At 63.2% G+C, this 10,807-nt stretch overlaps 2 protein-coding genes across 2 annotated transcripts; one reads left to right on the top strand and one right to left on the bottom strand.

Annotated features, from left to right (window-relative positions):
- LOC100858256 (ammonium transporter Rh type B-B-like) lies at positions 1-2,405 on the top strand. The gene has a single exon (XM_040650960.2). It carries the CDS (start codon positions 61-63, stop codon positions 1,396-1,398), a length of 1,338 nt encoding a protein of 445 aa, XP_040506894.1. The 5' UTR covers positions 1-60; the 3' UTR covers positions 1,399-2,405.
- Positions 2,406-5,114: 2,709 nt separating this feature from the next.
- Positions 5,115-9,427, bottom strand: C20H20orf204 (chromosome 20 C20orf204 homolog). Its single transcript, XM_025142391.3, has 5 exons — positions 9,358-9,427; positions 7,034-7,168; positions 6,789-6,851; positions 6,554-6,706; positions 5,115-5,877 (listed from the first exon to the last, which is right to left on the bottom strand). The coding sequence occupies exons 1-5, from the start codon at positions 9,358-9,360 to the stop codon at positions 5,746-5,748; spliced, it is 486 nt and encodes a 161-aa protein (XP_024998159.1). The 5' UTR covers positions 9,361-9,427; the 3' UTR covers positions 5,115-5,745.
- Positions 9,428-10,807: the final 1,380 nt, after the last annotated feature.

The raw sequence follows: 10,807 nt of genomic DNA on the forward strand, positions 1-10,807 counted from the left end.
AGCTCAGCACCAGCCCCTGTGCTGCTGCGCCACCGCCACCATCCTGTCCCCACCTTGGGGATGGCACTGCCACTACCTGCCAGCACCCGCTGCCTCCTGCCCCTCTCTCTGGGGCTGTTCCAGGCCGCCCTGCTGCTCTTCTTCGCCCTCTTCATCACCTATGATGAGCACTCGGCTGCACCCACAAACTCAGAGGACGTCGAGCACGCAGCCAAGCAGCTCCACAGCACCTTCCCCTTCTTCCAGGACATCCAGGTGATGCTGGTGGTGGGGCTGGGGCTGCTGCTGGCTTTCCTGCCCCGCTACGGGCTCAGCGCATTGACGCACAACTTCCTCCTGCTCAATGTCTCGGCGCAGTGGGCACTGATGCTGCAGGGTCTGCTGCACCACCTGCAGCATGGCAAAGCAGTGCTGGGGCTCCACAGCATGCTCAGTGCTGAGTTTGCTGCCGTCACTGTGCTCATCTCAGCGGGAGCCGTGCTGGGCAGGACGAGTCCCAGCCAGCTGCTGGCCATGGCCCTCTGCGAGGTGCCCATCTACCTGGCCAGCGAGTGGCTCATCATCACCCGGCTGGGTGTCCTCGATGTGGGTGGCACCATCACCATCCACGTCTTTGCCTGCTACTTTGGACTCGGAGTGTCCAAAACACTGTTTGGGAACGCAAAGCCAACGGTGCACCCTAAAGAGACCCCAACGCCGCGCTCCGACCTCCTGGCCCTGCTGGGAGCACTCATCCTCTGGGTGTTCTGGCCCAGTTTCGTGGCCGTGCTGTGCCAACCAGGGGATGCCCAGCACCGTGCCATCCTGCACACCCTCCTGGCATTGAGTGCCAGTACCATCACCACTGTGCTGATCTCCATCCTGCTGGAGAGTGACGGCAAGCTGAGCGCGGGTCACCTGCAGAACGGCAGCCTGGCGGGCGGCGTGGCCATCGGGGCAGTGGCCGATATGCATATCACTCCAGCAGCCGCCCTGGCACTGGGCAGTCTCTCCTCACTGCTGTGCATCCTCGGCTTCCAGTTCCTCACCCCACTCCTGGCAAAGAAGCTGGCGCTGCAGGACCGCTGTGGGATCCACAACCTGCACGGCTTGCCCGGCATCCTTGGAGCGGTGGCCAGCGTTGTGGCTGCTTTGCTGGCCCCTGGGGATGGCAGCGAGGCAGCAAGGCACAAGCAGGCACAGTGGCAAGCAGCTGGGCTGGTGGTGGCCCTCGGTGGCTCACTGTTCGCCGGGATGCTGGTGGGTGCTGCACTGCGCCTGCCCTGCCTGGCCCCACCGCCCGAGCCGCTGTGCTTCGAGGATGCACTGTACTTTAAGCTCCAGGAGCGGGCAGAGGGCCCCCCAGCACTGGGTGGCAGCACCGAGGGAGTCCCCCTGGCCACGAAGGAGTGCGAGTAGGCACCAAATGTGGGACATTCTATGGCATTTCCAGCAGGGGCTCATGCAGAACGCACAGCTCTGGCTGCTGAGGATGCTCCGTTGCAGCACCCTTCTGCCCACACCTACCTCAAGGCTACAAACCTCTGCCCCCATGCAGTGCCAGCGGTCGAGCACACGTCCCTATGGAGCCACAGTCCCACCAATCAGGCTTTATGTCTGTGGATGTCTCTTCCCTACCTGCCAACATGGGATGGCCAACATCCCCGTGCTTCCCTGGGCTTCCTCACTGCATCACTGCTGGAGAGCTGCAGGGCTGGAAGCAGTATGGTGGATGAGATGGCCACAAGCAATGGATTTCAGAGGGGTTTCATAAGCTACAGTGCCCTGGATAACCCACACTCGACCAGGGCACACTGGACAAATTGCACAGGGAGCTTCCTCCCTTTTTGGCCAGCACTGCCCAGATTGGTGCTCAGACAGAGCCAGGTTGCAGGAAGGACCCTCAACCCATGGAACTCTCTCCGCACCCCAACACCAGGGCTGGGAGAGCAGAAGGCAATGCGGGAGCCCCTGCAGGAAGAGCAGCGGCCCCATCGCACGCAGCCCGGCCCCACTGCCACCCCACTGAGGACAAAGGCTGTGGTCCCTGGACGGCAGGCGGCACGGGGCCGCATCCTGCCTGGGGAGGGCTGTGATTCACAGCCCTCTCTCCATCTCCATGAGTCACCACACTCCCGCTCCATCACTGCCACAGAGACCACGCTGCAGGCTCCCAAAGGGGGTAAAGGCAGTGAAAAGCCCCCCCAGCGCCCGCTGCAGGGATGGGAGCTCTGGGCACATAGGGACCCCACTCTGAGCCCCGCAGTGTGGGGCTGCATCCCCACTGCCTCACGTGGCCCCAGGCAGAGCCGACACCAAGAGCGAAGCTGGGGAATTCGCCCTCCAATAATCACAACCAGGCTCGGCAGCCCGGGCGGGTTTGGTTAATTGTTAGAATAAAATATTGTTCCGTTCTGACAAAGGAATCCTGCCCTGCAGCCCGGCGTGGCAGAACAATGGGCCCCGGCGGAGGGTGCCGCGGGCCGAGCAGTGGGGATGGGGTTCTGAGCACAGCCACGGTGCCCCAGCAGCACCAACGTGGCCTCGTGGAGGTGTGCGTGGTGGGGACACGGAGCAGAGCCCGGTCCCTTCCTGCCATCCAGCCCGTATCGCACATGAAGGGCTGCTGCAGCCTGAGCTGCCCCATGGAGCTGTGATGCCACCAGGATCTGGAACCGGTGCTGCTCTGACTGAGCCCAGCATCCGCTCTGCTGGCATCCCACTGCATGGCTGCAGCTGTAGCAGAGACAAGGAGGAGGGTGCACGGGGCTGGCAGCTCCAGAGGGTGCAGCTACTGCCTTGGGAAACCGCTGTGCAAGAATCACATGCACACACGTGAACAGGCATACACACGTGTGCATGCACACGTTCACACCCACACGTACACATACATATCTACATGCACACACGGCCCCTTTGCTCATCACATACAGCAGTACGGCGGTGCGCAGCACAGGCCCCTCTCTGCTCCCTTTTGGAGCTTGCATGCTTTACCCACTCAGCTGCTTTGCAAACACTCCCCTCAGCTCTGAGCTGTTTCCCAGCACCCCCAGCCCATCCCAGCAGGGCTGCACCTCCTGCAGAGCACCCGGCACCGCGGGCACTGCTCCACCAGCACAGCCAGGATGCATCCAGCACCCATGGGGCCACATAGCATGCCGGGAAGAAGGCAATGTGGGCACCCAGAGCCATGCCCACAGCTTGGTGGCACGTCCCAGCACGGGCCCAATCTGGTCGGCAGATGCCTTCTAAAGCAGCAATAGCCTGGGAAGCTATGGGGGGGCTGCCCTTCCCCACTGCGGGACCCCAGGGTTTGCGTTCACGGTTCCCAGCACGGTGCTCCTTTGGGGGCTACGACACCCCCAGCTCAGTGCCCACCCACGTCGTCCATATGGGATCAGGGCTCTTGGAGCCGCTACCCCATAGCCAGGGGTGTCGGCACCCACCTGGGCCGTGGCACGGCTCTGTGCGGCCCCACTCCCTGCTGCCCCCATCCCCCGGGACCCGCTGTCCCGCAGCCGGAGCCGGGCAGAGCCGCTGCTGGGTGTGCCGCCCCGAGCCCGGCTCTCCTCCGCCACCGCCTCCCTCCAAAGGATGAAGCAGTAAAATATTAACCAGAGCCCCTAGCGTTTATCACACCGTAAATCTGGGCTTTCAACAGCTTTACGATGCTGCAGGGAGATGGGAGAGAACAAAACGCTCCTCTTCTTTGTCAGACACAGCCTGCGTGTGCCAGTGCCCCCAGCGCTCGATCCGTGCCCATATGGGGCTGACAGCCCCATCTCCGGCCCCATATCCCCCGCCCCACGAGCGCTGCAGCCGAGCAACGGGGCAGGGCACGCGGTCCTCGATTGCCGGGGATCGGGGCCGCCGCGTTCCCAGGATGGGGATGGCGCCGCTCCATCTCAGCAGCACTTTGCCGGGACGTAGCACCGCAAAGGGGCGAAACGCGCCCCCGGCATCGGCTCTGCATTGATGTACCCATCCGGGGGCGCTGGCAGCTCCCGGGGTTGGGGCCGCAGCGCGCCGATCCCGGCACAGAGCGGCCGTCCCCACGGCCCCACGCGCTGACCCCGCTCCCCGCGGCGCTGATTGCAAAACAAGAGGCGAAGGGAGGAAGCGGTGATTGCGCTGTTTGCAAAGCGCCGGGACGCAGCTGGGAAGGCGATCGCCAGCAGGGCATGCACACACCTGCGGGACAGCGTGGCACGTGGCTGCGCAGACACAGGCAGCTCCTCGCACGCGGCCCAGCGCGGCACTCCGCATCCCAGTGCGGCATCTCCTCCTGCACGATGCGGGTCACGTTCTTACCCTGCACACAGCCGCCCTTCAGCGAGGCGGAGGCTGGCGGGGTGCCGACGGGATGCCAAGCGCCTGGCACCGCGAGGGGGCCGGGGGGAGGGCAGGGAGGGCCGCAGGGAGGCAGCGGCTGCTGGAGCCACATCAGAGCAGCCCCCCCCCAACAGCCGGCAGCGCGTGGTGCTGCCCTCGAAGGAAATGCGCTCACTGCCATGTGCTGCACACTTGGGCTCGCCTCGCTGCTATTTTTATGTGACTTTTCAGGCCCGTTTCCTTTTTCCGGCTGTTTTGCTGTGATTCCACCGGCGCTTCGACCTCGCTTTTCCCCTCCCTCCCTTAAGCCTCTTCCTTCACTCTTTCCTTCCTTTCCGTGCAGTCATTCCTGCCGCCGCACCGCTCTCCCCGTCCCCACGAAGGCAGAGATTGCAGCAAAACCATCGGCGCTGCAAACGCTTTCCGCAGGCGGTGCTGCTCCGGTGTCACCTCCCTCCATCGCCCCGACGAAAACGACGCAGCACCGCACGCACCCACCCCACCCCACCCCGCTTCCTCCAGCAGAAGGGGCTGCGCGCCCCGAAGGGCTACCCCGAAGGTTGGACCCCCATCTTGCATTCCCCCCTCCTCCAACACACGCACGCAGCGGGGCAGTGCCGGCTCGCAGCCCGCTGCTGCCACCTCGCGTCCCGCACCGCCGTCCCCGCAGGCAGCGCGCCGGGGCAGAGCTGTGGGTGGAGAGAAGGGGTGAGGAAACTGAGGCAGAGAGCGCAGCTTCGCCCCCGTGCCACAGTGAGGCCGGGGAGCCCCCACCCCACGCACCCCCACGCCCAGCTCAGGGCTGCAGAGCCAGGAGAGGATTTATTTCTAGGCTCGCACAGCCCACACCCCAACCAAGGGAGGGGGCACAGCCCTTAGGGCTGCACTCACCCCTCAGGGTCCCTCCCAGCCGTGCTCATACCGACCCTCCGTTCCCCAGCTGTTTATCCCATTGCTCCCCCCTATCCCCCTCACACAGCTGGGGGCCCAGGGCGGCTCTCCCAGTCCCAGAGCCACACGCACTGAGGATGCACATCCCTCTGCCCACGGCTACGCAGCACTGCGGTGCCAGCAGAAACCCTCAGCCCCGTGGGTCGCATTGTCCTCTTTCTGCCCAGGAGAGCAGTTGGTGCCCCCGGAGGACAGCAGGGGGAGGGGATGCAGGGCGAGGAGCAGCACAGAAATCACCGCATCCCCATTTTCTGCACTTCACCCCTTCTTCCTCCCCAGGTTTCAGGTTGTGACTCCACGATGGTCCCCGGGTACCATATGGGCCAGGAGGATGAACTCAACCCGGGCACCTGCCCGTATCTGCTGAGCCAGCTGTGAGGTTCCGTTCACCCCAGAGTTTGATGCAGGATGCCGGCAGCCATGAACCCAAAGCACAGGGCTCTGCGCTGCCCCCAGATGCAGGACGAGGTGTCGGGGCGTCCCCTATGAGTCCCGGTGGGCCACGTGCAGCACGTTGAGCTTCTCCCAGCACGTGGCCAGCCTCTGTGCCTTCCGTGAGACCTCCTTCAGCTGCTGCCTCCTGCGGTGCGGCTGCGGTGAGGGCCGCGGGGGGCTCTGCTGGGGGTGAGGGAGTCAGGCATGGGGACACCACCACCACCATATCACCCGATGCCAGGGGAGGATGCTGCCCCCACACACACAGGGATTGCGGGACGCAGGACAGGGTGCCCCATCCACCCACAGGCACAGCAAGGATGAGCCCTACGGAGAGCTCAGGGCTGCAGCAGAGTAAATCGTCCCTGCAGCACCCACCCCATGGCACGTCCCCATGTGGGGCAACAGGTGGCTTCCACGCACCATGCTGCCGTGCACCCAGCATTAACCCAAGCTGATCACAGCTGGGATGTGACCCCAGCACCTCGCCAGGCAGAGCTGGGAGCACCCTGGGACTTCCCCACTGGTTAATGAGTTCTTGGTGGTAGGGGATTCTCCCCTGCCGGGGTTTCCCCAGCAGAGCCCTGGGGATGCCCACATTGGACCAGCTCTGGGTCCAAACTGCAGGTTTTGCCCATGAGCACAAGACTGGAGCACCCACCCACCAGGACCGCTTGCTGCATGCAGCCTCCAGCCCAGGGCCAGGCAGGTGGAAGCTCTCAGGGTTGTGCCCACAGCATAAACCTCGAGCAGCCCTTCACCCCTGGGGATGCTGCAGGGAGAGCCCAGAGATTTCTCATGCACAGGGTGGCAAACTGGGAGCCGCGGGGTGATGGGGAAGGGGCGATGCTCTCACCTTGCCGATGCGCCGGCAGTTCTCCCTGAGCACAAACTCAGTGTCCCGGACCACCTTCCACACCGCTGCCTCCTCGGGGCCCCGCAGAGCACCGCCCGCCGCGTCCCGCAGCGACATGCTGATGTTGTAGATGGACTGCAGGATCCTCTGGTCCTGGGAGGGAGAAGGGAGAGCAGGCAGGGATGGGGCTCGATGGCTCAGCCCACCCACGACGTGCCCCAGCCCTGGAGCTCACCTTGTCAGAGCGGCACACCGGCCCGGCCCGACTGCTCCTCTCTGCCGCCCCGCTCAGGTTTTTCTGCAGACATAAAGCAAGGAGTGCATCAGGCACCACAGAGCACTGCTGCCTTCCACGTGGGGCAGGAGTCCTGCGTTGGAGCGCAGTGTTCACCCCACCACCCTGCAGCGCACACAACCCCGCATTCCGCTTAAGGTCCCTTCCAACCCCAACGGTTCTGTGATCCCCCTCTCCCTGCTCACCAGGTTCTGGATCTCGTGGAAGATGACGGCGCGGTACTGCCGCAGGATCCTGGCGATGCTGCACCTCCAGCCCCTGCCCAGCACGGCAGTGAGCAGCAGCAGCAGCACGGCGCAGGAGAGGGCCCTGGGGAGAAGCTGTGCAGGGAAGGGCTCAGCGTCAGCCATGGGAGAGCTCGGGGACGCCAGGCAGACTTGTCCCCTCTTTTACAAATGCAGCACATGGGAGGGAGAGCAACCGCATCCTCCCTCCGAAGCCATCGCCTCCTGCAGCAATCGCTCTGCTTTCAGCCCTCTTCATCACCTCGCTGCTGTGCACACAGCACAGAGATGTGGGAGCTCTGTGCATCCATAGGGCCTCTCCGCACACTGTCCCCAGCACAGTCCTCCCTCCCCCTCCCCGGCTCCCCAAGGCCAATGGAAACTGAAAGGGACGTGCCCTAAGGCAGTGTGGGACTGCAGCTTCCCCACCAACAAACCTCTGCAGCTCAAAGCAAACAGCTCCAGGCTGCTTGGAAAGATGCTCCCTACCGTTCCACAAAGCCCAGCGCAGCCTCACCGCTCAACAGCCTTTCCTGCAGAACGGGGAAACCCAAATGCTGACACCTGAGCTCAGTGGGAGCCGTGCACCCGGACACTCTGTGGGATGAGCTGAGGTTCTTTGAAGGAAAGCCAGTGTAGCCTCAGATGACCGGGAGCGGGGATATCTGAGCAGCGGGGTGAGGATGGGAAGCACTGTGCACTCTCAGCATCTGCCGTGAAAGAATGCTGGTGGCCCTGCTGCCCTGCACAGCAACAGCGGCGCCGCTATGGGATGGCACAGTGCTCGGGGCCCATCCTGGCAGTGGGCACTGCTGCCTGCTCCTGTCTGCAGTGAAAACCCCCACCGGCCCCAGCTTTTCCCCAGCTCCGGGTGTCAGGTCTGGGCAGGCAGAGAGCAGCTCAGCTCCCTTCAGAACACAGCCCCTGTGCTGCAGCCAAAGCGCACATGGTAGGGAGGGTTCCATCTACAGCTCAGGGCTTGGGCTTCCCCTCTGCTTTCTGGATCTCCGCACCAGGTACTACCCAATAAAGAAACCCTCCAGGTTTCCACTCCTGAAACCTACATCTGCTCCGCGCTCCCCCCTGGACAGGGGGCCGCTCCAAGGGCTGAAAGAGCCCATCCCACCCCCCACGTTCCCAAAGCTCAGCAGGAGCAAGGGGAGCACAACGCGATGCAACGTGCAAACGCAGCATGGTGCAAGGCTGCAAACCTACAGACAGCAAGGCACAGAATCCAGCGTGTAACTCCCCAAAGGAGAATGCTGCTTCCATGAGGTCGGCCTGTCCAAAGTCCAAAGCTGCTCTCAGGAAGCCTCTGCCGCCAGGAAGACAAGGCCACGTAATTTTTGCTCAAGCCATTAAGCCAGCAATGACTTCCCTGAAGTGCCTTATTAAACAACTGGGACCAAATTCCAGGAGAAATCACTGCATTTACAGCATTTCCAGGCAGCCCAGCCTGGCATGGGGGGTTCCAAGAGCTCAGCAAGCAGCAGGACAGGAACCGAGGGGCCTCTATGGGTGCTTCCCACTGCCCACGCAGCACGGAGCGCTGCTTCCCTCCCTCCTGCACGGGGAAAACACGGCTGGCCGCCGCTCTGGGGTTATCCTTCCTCCCTCCCATGCCAGGACGGCCGGCACTGCCCGCACATCGGGCTGCTCTCAGGCTTGCTCCCTTCCTGCAGGAGGGAAACGCAGGGAGCATGGCTGCAGGACAGAACTAATCTCTTCCCCAGCTCTAATCCTCCAGCAAATACACAGAGATAAGGGAAATCACCATCAGCGATACAGCCGCACCGGGCGGCACTCGCGCTACCCTCGGCTGCACAAAAGGCACAGCGCTCCCTTCCAGCCCCGGGGGTCCCCGGCCCATCCTCTCCGAAGGGGCCCCGCGCAGGACCAGCCCCACGTCCAGCCCCGCCAGGTCCAACCCGCAGCCCAGCCCCGGCCGGACCAGCCCTCCCCAGCAGCTCCACGCCCTCCCGGCCAGTCCAGCCCCGAGCTCCATCCCGAGCAGACCCTTGCGGCAGGACCGGACCCGGCCCCACCCCGACCCATCCCAACCAGTCCGAGCCCCCTCCCTAATCCAGCACAACCCCATCCCTAAGCCCCCTCCAATCGCACCGATCCCTATCCCAGCTGCTCCGAGCCCCGTTCCAACCGTACCCCCAGCAATCCTCAAACCTCATCCCAACCGCTTTGAGCCCCATCCCATCCTAGCACCTTCCGCCCCAAATCCCAGCAGCGGTGGGGCTCCGGCCCATCGCCCCTCCAAGCGCCGCACTCACCATGGAGCCCCGCGGGCGTCGGGGGCCCCCAGGTTGGCCCCACGTCGCGTCCTGCTCCGCCAGGGCTGGCGGTTTGAACTTGGCTCCACGCACGGGGCTGCAGTGGGAGGGGACGGGCCCGGCCCCATGCCGCGGGGGGAGCGTCGCGGCCACAGCACCGCCGGCCCAGCCCCGGGCTCCCCGCTGCACCCAAACCGCAGCACGCAGCCCCCAGCGTGCCACAGCAGGGGGAAGCCAGGAAGGAAAGGAGACGCCCCCGGGCTCACGGCAGAGCTGGGGGCTGCTCGCACTGAGAGATCGCGTCTGTGAGGTCAGGGTACGGGAGGCTGCTCTGCCCCGAAAGGCCCCGAGCAGGTGAGTGGGGAAGGGTGGTGTGGTTTCATCCCCACGGATGCTGGAAGCGACACAGGTGCATCCCAACACAGCACAGCTGAGGCTGCTCCTCCATATGCTGTGACAACGCCAAAGCCCGGGGGCACATAGCACCACAAGTGCTGGTTGCTTTAAGCATCCCAAATTCACAGCCAGAAACGCTACAAGCCTTGGTTAGCACTTAGCTGCAAAGGGCAGAGTGCCTCCTGAGAGCCCGAGATGGCTGCAGCACCCACACACACCGTGATGCTGTGTCTCAGTGAGCAAAATGCCCTGCTGTTCCCCCCTTCACATTGTGAGCAGGGACATCAATGCCAGCACGTGAATCCGGGCTCAGAAAACTCTGCCCTGACTCCAGGTTTCAATTGCTTTCATGCAAGGAGGCGATGAAAGTCACCGACACGTACACCACTGCACTGGGGTGAGATAAAGCAAAGAGCTGAACAGCCCAACTTCTCAGCTTGGCACTTATGAGCAGGAGCCATCCCAACAGGAAAATGTTCCACCACGCAAAGTGGGAATACACAAGAACATACCAGCGCAGACAGGACCCATATAACTTGTTTATTGAGCTCTATATATAGTTAAATGTCATAGGTGCCATAATCTGCTTAAAAACACAAAGACATCTACGAACGTTAAAGGGCTCTAAGATGGATGATCCCATTTAGCTGTGAAACAAAAGAGAACGTAAAGGCTCCAGATACCAAATGCAGTGAGCAGGCTGGGCAAGGGGAGCCTGGTGCCCAGGAGGAGGATGCAGCCCAGCCCAGCCCTGGTGTTTTCTCACTGCCAGGGCCCTCGCAGTCAAGGAGATGATGCTGACACCTGAGAGAGGGGCAGGGGAAGCCACCGATCCTGACCTGAACCACACGGCTTAGGTGAGATGCTCCAAACACTCCCACAGCTCAAGGGTTTCTCCAGCACAGAGCCACGCCACTGTGGTTCCAACCATCCCACCCCATCCCAACCCCGCAGCCACCAGGGCTGTCCCAGAGCCCTGTCCCAGCCTCGTTCCTTTCCCACATGCCCATCCACTCCTCTTCACAATGCACATCCCCTCCCTGCTCCCCAACCT

Source organism: Gallus gallus, chromosome 20 (genome assembly GCF_016699485.2).
Source record: "Gallus gallus isolate bGalGal1 chromosome 20, bGalGal1.mat.broiler.GRCg7b, whole genome shotgun sequence".
NCBI lineage: Eukaryota > Metazoa > Chordata > Aves > Galliformes > Phasianidae > Gallus > Gallus gallus.